The 17,453-nt window shown below is 45.8% G+C and overlaps 1 protein-coding gene across 1 annotated transcript in view; it reads left to right on the forward strand.

The window, feature by feature from the left end:
• Window positions 1–246: 246 nt before the first annotated feature.
• The window catches only part of KCTD1 (potassium channel tetramerization domain containing 1), a 199,868-nt gene continuing 182,661 nt past the window's right edge, over window positions 247–17,453 (forward strand). The window contains exon 1 of the mRNA XM_033178076.1: window positions 247–355. Within this exon, the coding sequence (XP_033033967.1) occupies window positions 347–355 (9 nt within the window). The 5' untranslated portion in view covers window positions 247–346. The remainder of the gene's footprint in view (window positions 356–17,453) is intronic.

The following is a 17,453-nucleotide window of genomic DNA, read 5'->3' on the forward strand; positions in this document are numbered from 1 at the left end:
TCTGGAAAAAAATTTCCTATGTGTACATTTCTCTATACTTATATGTAGAGCTTTATTTTTGAAGGAGATCAATTGTCTGCCCTGTGACCAGTTAATTTGATTTAAGTTTTATTTTGGAGATTGATTTAGACTAGAGGTAGAGGCATGAGCTAATTGTATCCTGATCCTTGCCTTGAGGGGTTTCAAAGCCCTGGAGCAACTCTTCTCTGTATTTTGTTCTGTCTACCTTAGCCAAGCTATTGCATTTCTCTCTGGTGTGGCGAGCCGAGCAGATCGCTGGGAGAGAAATCGGAAAAGGGGGGAGAGGAAAAGGAAAAGGGGACTTGGAGAGAGACTTTGTGCTTCAATGTTTCAGGTAAGATCTGACGGTTTGGGTTTGTTATTATTTGCTAAGGAGGGTATGGCTGGGACTTTGGGCGCAACTCGCTTTTACGCATGTGCCAGGCATGGGGCGAGAGCGCGGCACACTCGCACACACGCCGCCCGCCACGGCGGGCGACTCGGGATCCGCTCGGACCCGCGGCGGGGCAGGGGGCCGCCGCCTCCTCCGGGGCTGCCGCTCCCGGTTCTCGGCTTTCTTCCTCCGGTGGGAGCGGGCGGGAGCAGGAGCGAGCAGGGCGGAGCAGAGCGGGGAGGAGCGGGTGCGGCCGGCCGGGGCCGCGGCTGGGGGCCGGGAGCCGGCGCGCCGGGGCCGGGTTTCCGGATCTCCGGGCCGGGTTCCGGATCTCGGAGAGGAGCCGCCTCGGCTCTGGGAGCCAGTGCCAGAGCCGACCGCCCGCCGTTCCGCGCGCCAGCCTCCCCGGCGGCCGCTCCGCGGCGGCTCTCCCCCGCCCTCCCCGAGCCCCTCCCTCCTCCCCCGAGCCCCGCTCGTCCCTTTCTTCCCCGGCGCGGAGCTCTGCGCCCGCGAACGGGCCCCGCCGAGAGCGCCCAGCGCCGCAGGTTCCCGGCCGCCGCCGCGGGGGCGCCCCAAGCCAAGCGCACATCCCTGCGGGGCGCGCAGAGGGTGGCGGCGCCCGGGGCCGCGCTTCTGCCAGGGGTAGGGGGCCCTCCGCCCCATTCTCGCAGGCAGCCTCGGCGGCGCCCCTGGACGCCCCGTGAAAGACGCCATTGTGGCGGCCGAGCGTACTGGGGCCCGGGGCGGTTTTTTCTGTCCCCTTTTGCCCGGGCCGGACCGCGCCGCTCCTCTTTGTGAGCCGCGGCCCGTGCCCGGCGCTCTTCGTCTCCGGCCGGGCTGATCCAGATTCGCCGCCTCCGCCCACCCGGGCGCCTTTAAAGCCCCCTCCCACTCCCTCCCATCTCCAGCCCCCCTCCCACTTTTGGATGCAAATGTTTCATTTATTTTTAAAAATCTCTCATTCCTCTTCCTCCCCACCGCCTCCCCGGATAAAGGGCACGGCACATGCTCCGGATTAGAAGTCTCCCTGGGAGGCGGGGAGGGGGTGGGGGCGGCGCTGGGACGGGGGGAGGATGCGAGCGCTGCAGGTAATGGCTGTGGCTTTGCTGCGCTCGCCTCTTGCCGGTGCAGCCGGCAGCGCCAAGTCCGGAGCCCGCATCCTTCCCTCCCCTCCTGGCGGCCTAGGTGCCCTTAAAGGGACAGAGTTTCCCGGCCGCCTGTGGCCTCCGCCGTCTGAACCAGCGCTCTGGGCGCAGAGGTGGGCGGGAGGGATGCAGTTTGGCTCCTTTCTGACCTCTTTCCTCCTCCGCTCCCCTCAACTCCCGCCGCCCCTTCACCCACTCCCGCCCCCCCTCTTTACTGAAATGTGAAGTGTGCTTCCTCTCCTGCCCCCAAGAGGGACCTGGCTGGAAAACAGAGTCCGCGTCTCCTGGAGAAAGAACGGGGTGGGGGGCGCGTAATGGTGAATTCGCGTTAAAAGTGAGGTCAAGCCCCAAAACATCCAGGAAGAGGAAAGCAGACCTGTGGTGCAGGAATCCCTTACCTGCACACGCGCTCCGCACAGCCGCCCCGCCACCGCAACTTGCGAACTGTCGCGGGTAGACAGTGTCTGCCTTTGTGCTTTCGAACGCTTGCACTGTCGTGGAAATGATTTTCTGGTATCGGAACGTTTTCAGTGACTGCTTCGGGGTTCGGCTGGGCGGAAGCCAACTAAGTTAGCGAAGTTGCAAATGGGGCCGTTGGCTTTGTACGTGGAGAATGGCACGCGAGAACTGTCCAGGATCCCAGTGGCAGTGACTTCGTCGCTTAAAGGTGCACCGCAGTAGGCAGGAGTAATTTGGTACAAATGTATTACCTTTTAGATAATAGAACTGGCTGCTTTCAAGCAAATCCTTGACTATGCGTTGTGTGTGCGTGTGTCTGTGTGTGTATCCTGGGTGGTACTGGGAGACATAACAGTTTAACATATTCTTTAAGAAACGTTTGCCTTCTGTTTTCAATCAACTAAGCTGGCAGCTAGAGATACAAGTTTATTTGAGAATACCCTCTGGGTACCAAGCATGCTTGGATTGTTTTAGCAAATTAAAAATGAGCAAAATGCTTTTACCTTCTCAGCAGTAGACTCCTTAAGAGACCTCCTGTTTTGTGTGTATGTGTGCGTTTTTTAGAGAAACATTTTCTGTGTGTATCTCAAATGTGTTTTTAATGTGGAAAAGGAGAAAATAAAGGATTTTAAAAGGCTGAGGCTGATTCTGTAGAATGATTCATTAAACCTGATTCTACATCAAGGAATTCACCTACATATATGGGAATCTGTGGCAACTAATAGCCTACTTGGTGATTTTAAAATAGCAGTGGATCCATTTGTCTCCTGGATAATGGGCAGTGTGCCGATTTATTCCTCGTGTTTGTATTTGTGTGGCATTTGGCTTACTACGAGGGGCTGATGTTCAGAAAACTAACACACTGACTGCAACAGTTTGACTCAGGAGTTCTGCTGCTGCCTGAGTGGAAAGAATTGTAAGCAGTTGTTATGATGACAGTAGGTTAAATGTTTACTAATTAGGTTGCAAAGGTGACCATGAAACTTTAAAACTTTGCATCACGGAGAAAACTTCATTGGGTTAGGCTTATGTTTGTAAGAGGGTAACTAATTAGGCAAAAATGCCACATATTAGCTGGGAAGAAATTTTGAAATGAATTGAGTGTGAAAGACATTTGGCATACCACAGTATGCAAAACGACTGCAGTGATTTTGCTGTATTAATTATGCCTGAAGCACAATATATAAAGTTCTCCAACACACACTAGAGGTCTCTCTTCTAGCTGTAAGATTTTTGTGTTTGTAATTCTTTGCCAGTGCTTGCATAGTAGGGGTGTACAGTAACAGCTTGGTTCATATTTACTTAAGTAATAGTGATTTACTGACCATTCAGCTCACTCTGATGTGAGATATTTATTTTGGGGGGAGCCTTCAGTAATCATTGTACAAATTATACCACTTAAGGACTAGGAAAGTAACTTCACTAAGACTTCAACTAGACGATGATGAAAGCATATTATTCGATTTGCGTTGAATAATGCGTTATGGACCTTTTGGCATCAAATTATTTATCCAAAGCAATTTGTTTTTAAATGTAAGAGTAATTAGTGACAGATGTATTTTATCAGAGAACTTTCTTAAATTAAACCTCCATTTAGCTCGTTTAGCACTAACAATTGCTTGCACAAATGCTTTCTTGTCTTAATGTTTCTGAATCAGAATGATAGTTTTCTACTTCTGATGTGATGTTTTTAGCTAAGATCTTTTCCCATTTGCATTGCATTTGAGTCATTCAAATGATGTTTGTGAACCATCAGTTCACCAACGTTTTTATTTAGTTGTTTATTAAACTGCATTTCTGAACCTTCTTTTGGACTGCAGTTTATGATTTCCCAAGCAAACAGAGCATTTATTTGATCCATCTTTAGGATGAACTATCTTGAGAATAAAAATGAAATTTTTGGATGCAAGTGTGTATGCTTATTTTAATAGCTTACTCATGCAGAAGTGAGACACAACTCGCTCTGGCTTTTCATTCATAAAAACGTGCTAGATATAAATAATGTTTTGCTTGTTAATGAGTTTGGTTTGAGATAACTGAAGAAACAAAACAGAGAGATTATCCTTTAAGAATAATAAGCCTGTGTTCATTAGGTCCATTCATTCATTCATTGAACAAATATTTGTGCCTGCTGTATAAGAACTACTGTGTTAAATGCTGGAGACACAATAGTGAGAAAAAGCATTCAGAGCCTCCAATCTCCTGGAGCTTATAGTCCAGACACAGAGGCAGACATTCATCGAATAATTGAACAACTGACAGAGATGAGTGCTTTGAAGGAAAAGGAATATGGGTTCTGGTAGCATTAACTTAAAGAGGGCCAAAACGGCCTGGACCAGGGTCAGAAGTGCCACACACCGAGATCTAAAGGATGAAGGGGCCTAGGCAAGAGAGAAAGAACAGAGACTAAGTTCAAGGGAGAGAGAAGAAGGAACAGCATTTTACCAAGCCAGGAGAGGCTTAGCAAAGGGGGAGGAACTCAAGGTTTAACTGGCTGGAGTAAGAGACGGAGGAAGCACTGATGCAGACTGCAGGGACGGGCACCTGGTCTTCACCCTACAAGTAAGCGATGGGGAGGATTGGGAGAGGGGCAGCAGTGACATAATCAGATTGGTGTTTGGAAAGAATAACTCTGCTGGCACTCTGGGAAGTGGTTAGAGGGACCCAGGTGGATGAAGCATAGCTCTTGGAAGGTTATTACAGTCATCCAGGCAAGAGAAGACATACCTGGGTTTAGGGTAGGGGAACCACTGATGGAAGAGTTTGAGATCTATGTAGAGGGGAAAGTTGACAGAACCTAATAAAGGTTTGGCCATAGGTGAACAAGAAGAGAGAAGTGTCAAGTGGACACCTAGGTTTCGGGCATGTTAATTGAATAGACAGGGGAATTCTGAAGCCTGGGTGGATTTTGTATCTTTCACTTCATTTCTAATAGCCAGATTAAGTAGCAGTGAGAAGCCTCATTCATATCCAGTGTAACGGCATTCACAAAGGAAACCAAAGCATCTAGTCATTTTTTAATCCCTCCATTTGTTCAGCAATTGGGTCTGGAGTGCCTACAGTGTATCAGGCACGCAATGGCCTGCTCTTTTTATCCTGTTATCCAAAATGCTTTTTCCTTTATGAAGTGTACCATGTGGTTCCATTTATCCAAGTCTGACTAAGTTGGAATTCATCATTAAAGTAGGCCTATGTTGAGCCTTCTGAAACAAACCTGTGCCTTATAGTGCAAATTAATTGTGTTAAAACATTATAAACATGTCAAATGATAAAATGAATGGTTGGATGCTTTTTAAAAGTCCGTTTACATACAAATAACTGATACAATTATGCAAATCACTCAACTGAAAACACTTTGAATATCACTCTCTCCATAGGGTTTGATGTACAAATGCAATTCCATAAGCTACTTTTCTTGGTGGTTCTCATGTGGATGGCCCTGAGGGCAAACTCCAGTTGGAAAAACAACCGTATTTTGACCTATTCCTTATTTCTCTATAAACATTGGAACGATGCCATCTCTCTAACCTGCCTTATGGGATTGTTAAGAGGAAAAATAAGAGTATGTCCAACTGAAGTGTGTATACGTAGTATCAATCCACCCCAAAGAGCACTTTCTGTGGAGGAGCCACCGCAAATCTGGCCCCTGCTGTCTCAGTCCCTTGGTCCACAATCAGTCCCACCTTATCCCGGCTGCCTCTGAAACCCCAGGCACTGGTAACATCCGTGGCTAAGATTTAAGGAACAAGTAGCAGAGGCCATCTGGAATACCTACCTCCCTGAGCCCTCCAAACAAGACTGTGAGGCAAGTAGTATTCTGCACCCATCTTATTCTGCACTCACCCTAGGTAATATGCTGGAATCCTCAGTGTCCACTTGACACTTCTCTCTTCTTGTTCACCTACGGCCAACCCTTTTCTAGGTTCTGTATACTTTACTTTCTTCTTCTTTTTTTTCTTTCTTTCTTTTTCTTTTCTTTTTTTTGAGACTGAGTTTTGCTCTGTCACCCAGGCTGGAGTGCAGTGGCTCGATCTCAGCTCACTGCAACCTCTGCAGTGATTCTTCTGTCTCAGACTCCCAAGTAACTGGGACTACAGGTGTCTGCCACCATGCCTGGCTAATTTTTATATTCTTAGTAGAGGTGGGGTTTCACCATGTTGGCCAAGGTGGTCTCAAACTCCTGACCTCAAGTGATGCACCCACCTCGGCCTCCCAAAATGCTGGGATTACACGTGTGAGCCACTGCACCCAGCCAACTTTCCCTTCTAAATGGATCTGACTCTTCCATCAGTGTTCCCCCTACCCTAACCCCAGTTGTATGTCCTCTTGCCTGGAGGATTAGAAAGGTTATGTGCCTTGCCTGAAGTCAAAGACTAGGCTAGTGGCAGAGCAGGGATTCTAACTCAGCTGGCTGACTACAAAACCCCGTCATTAGCCCCCGTTAGCCATTCTGCTTTCTCATCTACACCCTTAGTCCTTTCTGTCCGGGACATACTATTTAAGCCTTTTTCAAGGTCACTTGGCAGAGGGCTTGCTTGTTCTGCCACCAGCTTCCATTCCTCCTGTTCTCTCTTCGTCCTCACCTCTGTATCTCTCTACCACACCAGCACCCTACTGTTATGCCAAGAGAGAAAGAAAAAAAAAAACAAAACAAAACAGCGTGAGATTGTTGCGAGAGATTGTTGTGATCAGAATGCGTGAATTGGTCTCTATCTCTTGCTGAGCAAAGTACTCTGTCATGCTGACCAAAATAGGGATTTGTTTACTATCCAATGGGAACTGACAACAATTCAGCCCTTGCTGCCGACACCAATGCTGCTATTAAGAAGAAGAGTTATGAACTGAAGAGAATGTTAACGAGATAGATTTCAAAGGCTGGCTAGAGGAAGGGATATTCCTCCTGATAAATCTTTCCAAAGCATCTACTGCTATCATCACTTACTTGTTTTTGTAGCACTTTCACTTTGCTGGAAATTTGTAGCTAATGGAACAGAAAATGTGTATAAAACAAAAGACTCAGACTTTCTATGTGAGGGGGAGAAAAAGCTACCACATTGGTCCAGTGGTACTGATCCTTCTCTATCCTACCTATCCACTCCCACCACCCCATATGCAAATCCCACGCCATCTCTGGAGTCTGTGCTGTATTTTCTTGGTAATTACTGAATCTCTCTAAGCTTCAGTTTTCTGAACTACAAATGAGATAATAATATGAGATCATTGCAAAGGAGATAATAATAGTCCTAGAGTTGTTCAGAGAATAAAATGAGATGTAACGGGATGGATATGCCTAGCACAAAATAAGCACTCAGAAAATATCCATATATTATTAAGAGTAGGGACTGTGTTTATTCACCTTTGCTTTCTCAGTTCCTTAATACAGTGCCTGGCACACGGGATAAGTTCTCAATAAATAACTGTTGAATACATAAACACATAATTTCAGAGAACACAAGAATAAAGCCAAATGTTGATTTCACTTCCCTGTAAGTACTTTTTGCCATTGACAAGAGGACCCAGGTTCTGCCAGATGCCCTCACCTGCTGGTTATGGGCTTTTTCTTTTTTCTTTTCTTTTTTTTTTTTTTTGAGACGGAGTCTCGCTCTGTCGCCCAGGTTGGAGTGCAGTGGCGCAATCTCAGCTCACTGCAAACTCCACTTCGGTTATGGGCTTTTCCTAACCAATTAGATCAATCATTTGGGAACAGATCAAATTTGATCTGGGGAAGCATTGATGCTAAGTAGGATGTTGCCTCAAAGATGGTCCTGTTTTGCCTTTTGATTACTCACGTGGAGGTCCTCCTGTGCACATGTGTCATGGGATTTCCGAAATCTGCAGACACTTATGCTATGAAATGATGCAAATACACCGCTAGGTTCTGAACCCCCACAATTGGAATCACTGAATTTGCGTTTTAACACTGCAAAGAAACACGGGACCCGGTCTGATGCCCATTCCATCCAGCAGATGGCAGTGACACACATTGGCAAGTAAACTTGGAATCGCCTCTGGTCTTGCTGTTAGTTTCTCACCATTGCCTGTCTCTCCTGGAAAAGCGAAGCCCAGTCAGCTTTAAAAAGCTGCCTTTTCCCAGCACTTTGGGAGGTCGAGGTGGGCGGATCACGAGGTCAGGAGATCGACACCATCTTGGCCAACATGGTGAAACCCTGTCTCTACTAAAATACAAAAAAATTAGCCGGGCGTGGTGGCGCGTGCCTGTAGTCCCAGCTACCCGGGAGGCTGGGGCAGGAGAATCGCTTGAACCCGGGAGGCGGAGGTTGCAGTGAGCTGAGCGTGTGCCACTGCACTCCAGCCTGGGCGACAGAACAAGCCTCTGTCTCAGAAACAAAACAAAACAAAACAAAACACAAAACCAAAAAAAAAAAAAAAAAAAAAACGGCCTTTGCTCCTTCACCGAAAGAACCGAGGCTCAACGGGGACAGCTGGAAGGATCAACACCTCCGAGCCGCCTGTTTCTTCCTGGGCTGTGGGGCAGGAGGAGAAAGAAAACAGACCTTGTTATCTGGTGCAATCCACTTACTGCCAGTTTCCCAGAGATATGAACCATAAAAGGCCTGCTTTCCTGTTTATTTAATCAAATCAACAGAAGAAAGTGCTGTCCACCTCCAGCGTCTACCATGCTCTGAATTGAGAGCACTTGGTGCCAGAAGTGATCAGGAATACTAGTAAAGATAATAACTCAGTCTTAGGCAGTCACGTGCTGCCAGGGAATGGAACAGTGTCCTGTGCTGCTGAAGACTCATGTGAAACCCTCTCATGTGTGGTCGTGAAATGACTTGGTCTTCTGGTTGCTTAGAAATAGAGACCCACTGTTAATTGTGTGACCCCAAAGCTTTGGTTTCATTATTTATACAATGTAGGTGAGGAAAACCACCTTAGAGGGTTGTCGTAAGAACTGAATATGTAATACCAATACAATGCTTTAAGTGCCGGACTGTTTTTCAAGGACTTTGCAAGATATTACTTGTGGAATCCTCATCCATCACCTAAGAGGGTGATATTATTGGCACCCCCATGTTTTAGATGAGGAGATGGAAGTGCAGAGAGATAAAGTAACTTCCCCAGGGTCACATATGATGAGTGGTCGAGCCAGGAGTGGAACTGTGCATTCGAGCTTCCAGTCTTTGCTCTCAGTCTCTAGGTGCGGCTGCCTCTTACTAATACTGATTAGTAATTACTAAGGCTAATAATTATTAAGCACGTTCCGTATGCTAGGAATGTTACATATTTTAACTCCTCTTGCATTTTCACGTTCACTATAAAGGTAGGAATGATTACCTTCCTCATCTTAACAAATGAGGAAAAAATATTTACTCTGTGCCCACTCAGTAGGAAACACAATAAAGTAATTCCAAAGAGGTGTAAATACTTCTGCTCCAATTTACACTTGGATACAGGTAAACTAATGACAAGACTGTCATTTATTTAAGTGCTATAGGATGGGTCCCTCTGTAACTCCCCCTGTAACTGACTTAGCAGTAAGAGAAATCCTCAGTGAGAATATATGGGGCTTATGCTCCCATTGCACATGACAAGGTATGTAAACATTTTTTAAATTGTCTTGCTCTTTAAAATTTTCATCAGGGGCCCTTGGGTATTTACAGCCTCACAGCCATTTCCGGAAATGGTAAATGGCCTGCTGAGATTCGGTTTGGCCCCACTCCCATTTATAGCACTGCTTTCTCCTGCTAAGAGTCACCATCATTATTTGATGAAGAGGTAAGATCTAGGTGACTTAAAGCCTGGCCCAGTGGCTCATGCCTGGAATCTCATCACTTTGGGAGGCCGAGGTGGGTGAATCACTTGAGGTTAGGAGTTTGAGACCAGCCTGGCCAACATGGTGAAACCCTGTCTCTACTAAAAATACAAAAAAATTATTCAGGTGTGGTGGTGCACGACTTGAACCTGGGAGGCAGAGGTTGCAGTGAGCCGAGATTACACCACTGCACTCCAGCCTGTGCGACAGAGCAATAAGACTCTGTCTCAAAAAAAAAAAAAAAAAGATCTAGGTGATTTGTTAAATGGCCATCACCTATGAGGGCCAGCTCCTTTGCCCGTGAGTTCCAGAAACTCACAATGGTCAAAGAAATTCACCTGCAGTATGAACTACCTTGGTTTCTCCCTTATCAGAAATGCCATTCCAAGTCTGGGATGGAAGGCAGGTTTTAGGATCTGGAGTCTAATGACTTTGGACCCTACTTTGTGCAGTCTGCACAAATGAGGTTTGGGTAGAAGAGACAACTCTCAAAGTGAGGCCAAAATTTCAGAATTCAGCCTTTTTTTTTCGAGGTGGGTCTCACTCTGTCTCCCAGGCTGGTGTGTAGCAGCATGATCTCGGCTCACTGCAACCTCCACTGCCCGGGTTCAAGTGATTCTCCTGCCTCAGCCTCCTGAGTAGCTGGGATTACAGGCACCTGCTAATTTTTGTATTTTTAGTGGACAGTGGGGGAGGGTTTCACTATCTTGGCCAGGCTGGTCTTGAACTCCTGACCTCATGATCCACCCGCTGCGGCCTCCCAAAGCGCTGGGATTACAGGCATGAGCCACCGCACCTAGCTGAATTCAACCTTTCTTAGTGGCTGAGAATATTGTATTTCAAAGATCCAAAGTATCTGAAAAGTGAGTCATTCAAAGGTTGCGTCACACTAGTCCTATAAGAAGTGCAGGTGGTTTTCTATAGGAAAGACAGATCTTGATCTAGACCTGCTCCAGTCTAGCTCATCCCCACTTAGTAGAAATAGCCACAGGAGTTCAAGACCGGTGGAGTCACAGACACCTGACCGATCATGTATATTGCTGCAAGGTGAGCCAGGGTTGAGTGAGTGAAAGACAATGGAAATTCTGCACACTTCCACCTTAAGAAATCAGGGGCATTTCTTATATTTTTTTTCTTCCCATTAAACCTTTGTGTTCATGCAAATCTTTGCACATGCTATTCTTTCACTTCTGATGTCTTTATGTCTAAATGCATTAGAAACAGAATGTTTCTAGCTGAAGTTCAAATCATTTAAAAAGCTCAAAATTTTAGCTATGCATAATTGTTCAAGGGGTCTTCTTTCTTTTTCCCTCTTAAAAAAAATTCTGAGTCAAAATGCATTTTAGATTTTAGGCTGAGATTCAAATTTTACTTTTGAAAACATGCACCCAGATTCCTTTTAGAGTCACACTTTTTTTTTTCATTGTACAGTTGAAGTGTTCATATAGCTGAGTTATTTTTGACAGCTATTCTGCAAACTATAAATGTCTGGTAAGAACGTCTCCAAATTATTCTGCTAAGGAGCATGACAGATACATTTTTAACACCTGAAAATTATATCTTCTGATACGTTTGGTTATTCAAGAACTGATGATATAGCTTACATATGATCTGTCTTCTCTCTTTGCTTTTTACTGTTGTCTATTTTTGGCCTCATAATTACTTTTTTGGTGCCTCTGTCAAAGGATGGAGAAAAAGAAAAGAAGGGAAATACATTTCAAATCCGTTTCTCTTTCTTTCTCCCTCCTGCTCCTCCTAACAACTTGACAAAGTATATTGGAAAGGAGTCAGCTCTTGATCCATGCTAACAGAGGGACGTAACAGCATGAAAAATCCAAAGGAATAGTCAATCCAATGTCATTTTGTTAATATATTGATGTGATGTATTAATTAGGCTAGTATTAAATATTGCAATCTTAATTTGCATATTATTATTGGACTCACATTTTTCTTCTTCATTTCAACTTCTGAAGTCTTACTATATGACTTCAGCATTAATATGAAAGATTTATCAACCCCTTATCAAATAGTCATTTCCAAATATGAATATGAACCAGCCTTCCCAAAGTATTTTCTAGCTCAGTCATTCTTAAAGTTTAGTATACAACAGAATTGTCTGCAGAGCTTGTTAAAACAGATTCCTGGCTCCACTCCCAGAGTTTTCAATTAGATAGGTCTAGGGTGAGGCCTGAGAACTTGCATTTCTAGCAGGTCCCCAATGGATGCTGATGCCACTGTCCGAGGGACCGCACTTTGAGAACCTCTGTTTTAGGGGTATAGTAGACCCTAGAGATGCTCCTGGAGGGAAATAAAAAAGGATTCACACAGCTGGGCATGGCAGCTCATTCCTGTAAACCCAGCACTTTGGGAGGCCAAGGTGGGAGGATTGCTTAAAGTCAGGAGTTTGAGACCAGCCTGGGCACCATATGAAGACCTCATGTCTACAGTAATAATAATGACAAGGCATGGTGGTGCATGCTTGTAAGCTGCTCTGGAGGCTGAGGGAGGAGGATTGCTTGAGCCCAAGAGGTTGAGGCTGCAGTGAGTTATGATTGTAGCTCTGCACTCCAGCCTAGGTGACAGAGCGAGACCCTGCCTCAAAGAGAAACAAAAAAGGATTTATGTGCCTGTAATCGTAGCTACTCAGGAGGCTGAGCCAGGATGATCACTTGAGACTGGAAATTTGAGGCTGCTGTGAGCTACGATCACACCACTGCGCTTTATATTTTTTAAGATGGGGTCTCACTCCAGGCATCAGTGAGACCCTATCTCTAAAAAATAAAAAAAGGATTCATCAGTTAAATAAGTCTGGGAAACATAATACACTCTTTTGAAGCCTTTTTAAGTATTTTGAAGATTTATGGAAGTTGGCAATATGGGGAATCCATTTTCTAACTTGCATTTTCTAAAGTTATTTGACCACAGAGCCCTTTATTCTGTCAGTACAATTTAAGTCTCAGAATTACTATTCTTGGAACACACACGTTAGGGAAGGCTGTCCTATTTTGCAGTGCCTTGATGGGCTAAACTTCAGTACCTCTCACTTCTGCTTCATGTGGGCAACCCACTGTCATGGACACAGGTTGGCCGTTTGTATCACTTGGCATCTCTGCACCTCAGCAATCTCCCACTCTCTGCATTCTGTTGACCAGGGTGTATTATTCTCCAAGTGTTCCCACTAAGCCTGCTTTTCGACCTCAGAGCAGTCTGCAGTCCCTTCCCTGCTTCCTCTCTCTCTCTCTTTTTTTTTTAGACAGAGTCTCACTTTGTTGCCAGGCTGGAGTGCAATGGTGTAATGTCAGCTCACTGCAACCTCCACCTCCCAGGTTCAAGCGATTCTCCTGCCTCAGCCTCCACAGTAGCTGGGATTACAAATGTCCACCACCACACCCAGCTAGTTTTTGTATTTTTAGTAGAGACAGAGTTTCACCATTTGACCAGGCTGGTCTCAAACTTCAGACCTCAGGTGATCTGCCTGGCTTGGCCTCCTGAAATGCCAGGATTAAGGTGTGAGCCACTACGCCTGTGACCCCTGCTTCCTCTTTACTCACCCCCACTGCCTGTCTTCCTTGTCACCTCTCCCTCCTTACTCAGCCTGGGTTCAGTGGACACTTCTTTCCACAGTGTCCTCACTGCCACCCTTAATTCTTTTAATTCTTTCATCACCTTGACCTCTCTGTCTTTTCTGTCTCGCCAACAGTCAGTCTTGGATAACCTTCCTTTTTCCTCACTTTTGATCCTGGGGCCCTGAGTGGCACTGGTGGATTGTCACAGAATTCTTCCTGCTGCCATTACAACATCCATCGATCCATCCAGTATTTACGTGACTTTTTCTATGTTAGGCACTACTTTAAGCCTTAGAAATACAAGGCAAAAAATCCAAGGTCTCACAGAGTGTAATTTCTCAGGAGAACGGCGATGAGAACCAAATCAGATAGGATTAAGTGCTATGCAAAAAAATTAAAGCAGGTGAGACCTCCATAAAGAGGTTATGTGTAAGCTGATCTCTGGGTGGCAGTCATGTGAGCTTACCTTAGCAGGCCCCTTGATATCGCCTGGCAGTACCCAGCTAACTTCTTATTTCATTCCCCATGAAGGCTGTTCTTGATCTCTTTACTCTTCCCAAATTCCAAGCTCATTCCCACTTATCAGATAATTTTGCCTCCTGATTTATTGAGACGTCCACTCCTCTCTCCTGACACCAGGTCTCCACTATGGCTCTACTAATCCTCTCTTTCTTTGTTGTCCCTCCTAACGTCTTGTCTTTCCGCTCTCCATTGACCCCTTCCTGTAGCCTACAACCATCTGTTGAACAACCCATCTGTTTGTGTACCCCAGAATTTCATATGTTGAAACCCCACCCCCATGGTGGCTGTATTTAGAGATAGGGTCTTTGGGGACATAACTAAGAGTAATTACCAGTTCGTAAGGGTAGGGCCCTGATCCAATAATAGTAGTGTTCCTATAAGAAGAGACACCAGACAGCTCAGTCTCTCTCTGCTTTCACACAAAGAAGAAGCTGTGTGAGTGCACAGCAAGAAGGTGACTGTCTGCAAGCCAGAAAGAGAGCCCTGCCAGAATCTGCATCTCCGGCTCCTTGATCTTGGACATCCCAGCCTCTAGAACCATGGGAAATAAATTTCTGTTGTTTAAGCCACCCAGTTTGTGCTATTTTGTTATGGCAGCCTGAACTCACTAACACATCATCCTTCAACACAAAACAGAACCTCCCTGCCTCCTGCTTCCACTTCTCTTGCCTCCCCTCACGCCAGCGCACGCCCCCCCACCCACCGCCATCTGGCTTCTCACACCTTCCGCCCTCCTCCCCTCCCCGCAGGTTGTACTTTTGAAGTTACATTTCCTTCTAGTGTGTTCATTTAATGCATTCTTACGCCTTTTCAAAATGGGACAGCATTACAAAACATAGGATGGAACATGCTCTAAAAGGTTTTATTTTTAACTTCTCTTGGGATCGCAACTTCTGCAGTCTTTCAGTGTTTCACGCTACTTAACTGACCTCAAACGCCAAATGTAATCTCTGCCTCTCACTGAATCCAACATATTTCTCAGTGAAGTTCCCTTTTTTACCTCCTTAACAGTTTTTTTGAATGACTTAGGGAAATAGAGATTAGTTAGTGCTCTAGTTTGTATTTTTCAACATCAACACTGTTGGTTTCCTACCACTTTCCAACGGAATGGTAATAGCCCTAAGCAGGACTAAAAATCAAAATTGGGAAGCTGGTTTATTCTTTCTCAGGAAATTTTCCCTGCTAAACTTTTGTATTCTCTTTTTAATTAGAACCCCATCAATCATTGCTTATTTAGTGGAATATTTTCACAGGACATGCCCGAGAGACACCAATTTCTGGGAGAGGACAAATGTCATTGCTTCTGCAAGTTGATATATTGCATCCAAGGCTGTGGTCACTCTCTCTGAGGAGAGACGATAAGACATAGAGATGAAGCAGGATTAGGACATTCACTTCCACTGCTGTGGATTTCCTCCAAAGCTCCTGCACTGATTACAAAGAGTTCCTGGGTCTACTCTGTCACATCCCCACAAAGAAAGCCAAAAAAACCCAACCTGCATTGCAGTGATTTAAGATCAAGCCCGATTCCATAGGGCATGGAAAAGTGTCAGGCAGGGAAGAGGGGATTAAATAGAGCGGACATCTAGAGAGCACTTTGCATAGTGCCCGGCATATAGTAAGTACTCAGAACATGGTAGTAATTGTCATCAATGCCATTGTCAGTATTTATTACTGGTCCTCATCATATAAATATACTTATGCATATGTATGTACACATATGCATGCGTATATGAGTGAGGATTCCTTCTGGCGCTAAATGGAACCTGAGTCTTGAAGGAATTCAAGGTGAAATGGTGAAGCTCATCTCGAGATCTGATACCTGCCATTAGAGCTGTCTAGAAGGCTGGTTGAAGTGTTACTTTAGGCACTGATTTTGTGCCTAGAGAAGGGGCATGGAACAGGCTCTGCCCACCCAACCCCATCAGATCAATGAATACCTACAAAGAGTTAAACAGCTTGGCAAATACGGCACGCCAGAAGGACTGTGCCAGGGGTTCTAGGATGGGGGGTTGTCATAACTTGGGGATAAGAGGGGTGGGAGGCTTACTGCGATGGAGACCAGTGGGGAAATGAAAAAAGGAAACTGAACAGAAGGTGAAACTTCACTCTTGGGCTGCCTGTGAAGAGTAGCAAAATGCTAGCCCAACAGGAAAGAATATGCCATGGGAAGCAGTCACAAAGCTGTGTCTGAGCTAAAAAGGGCAGAGGAGCTTCTGGTGTCTCGAGAAAGAATATTTTTAAAAATCCAAACTATACAAGTAAAATATTACACTCTATGCTGTGGGTTACAAGCAACCAATTAATCAGCACCTGGTTCTCAGGCACCGTGGGGTTACAAGGAAGGCAAAGGCTCTGCCCCCAGATGCTTGGAATCTTGGGGGAAATGTGGTAAATGACAGTGGGGTAGGGAACGTGAACAAAGTACAAGGCCCAGCGGCCAGTGGGTTGGGAAGGCTTCCTGGAGGAGGTGAGGGTATAAACAGGCCTTACATACATACACAGCAAGCCAGGCTGAGACAGTGAGATGAACTGCAGGTAAAAACGATTTTAAAAGGCAAGTAAGAAATCAGTCTGGCAGAAACAGGAGTCTGGGGAGGAGAACCGCAAATTCAGCCCCCTTTCCTGTTCCTATCCACCCTGCTTCTGGGATCTTGGCTGCTCTTTCAGATCTAGATTCCACAATACCATCCAACTCTGCCATCCTTTTCCTCTCTGTGTCCCCAAGCTTCCTCCGCAGATGCCTCCTCTTTCTATTTTGACCACTCTTCCCAGGGAACCTCATGTTCCTTGACTTTAGAACAAACCAGTGCAGCTGACTCCATTCTGTTTTTCTACCTGCGTGTGTCTACCTGCCCAGTGCACACCCCCTCCTGACAGACAGCACACACACTCATAAGGTCCCAAAGTAAACTCATCACCTTCCTCCTGTCCTGAACATTTCTGCCTCCTGTAAGTGCTCTGATGCTCAGTACAGAATCCCCATGATTTTCCTGATTCCTTCCTTTCCCTCAATCCTTCCTGTACTCACATAGACACGTGTGTGTGCAGATGCATCATGGTGCATATGCATTTGCTCACACACAGACTCATCAAGGTCATTCCTACTTCCATGCCCCCATCCCCTCTCACTCTCATTCCTTTTTGTATGTTTGTTTTTCAGAGACAGGGTCTCACCCTGTCACCCAGGCTGGAATGCAGTGGCACCATCACAGCTCACTGCAGCCTGAATCTCCTAGGTTCAGCTCCCGGGAACCTCAGATCCCCCACCACCTGCCCCACCAGTACCTGGGACTACAGGTGGGCAGCATCATGCATAGATCATTTTTAAATGTTTTGTAGGGATGAGGTCTCACTATGTTTTCCAGACTGGTCTCGAACTCCTGGGCTCAAGCAATCCTCACACCTCAGCCTCCCTAAGTGCAGATTATAGGCATGTGCCACTGCACTCAGTCACACTCTCATTCTCCACACTTACTCATCTACCCTCTCTCCTCTGGACCACTGGAATTTCTCCTTTAGACCTCTCTTCTCTGCACCATTGCTGTGGCTACCACGCTTGTCCCTCCTACCTCCTCCCTGTAAACCAC

This window comes from Trachypithecus francoisi, unplaced genomic scaffold (genome assembly GCF_009764315.1).
Source record: "Trachypithecus francoisi isolate TF-2019V2 unplaced genomic scaffold, Tfra_2.0 Lachesis_group19, whole genome shotgun sequence".
Classification (NCBI taxonomy): Eukaryota; Metazoa; Chordata; class Mammalia; order Primates; family Cercopithecidae; genus Trachypithecus; species Trachypithecus francoisi.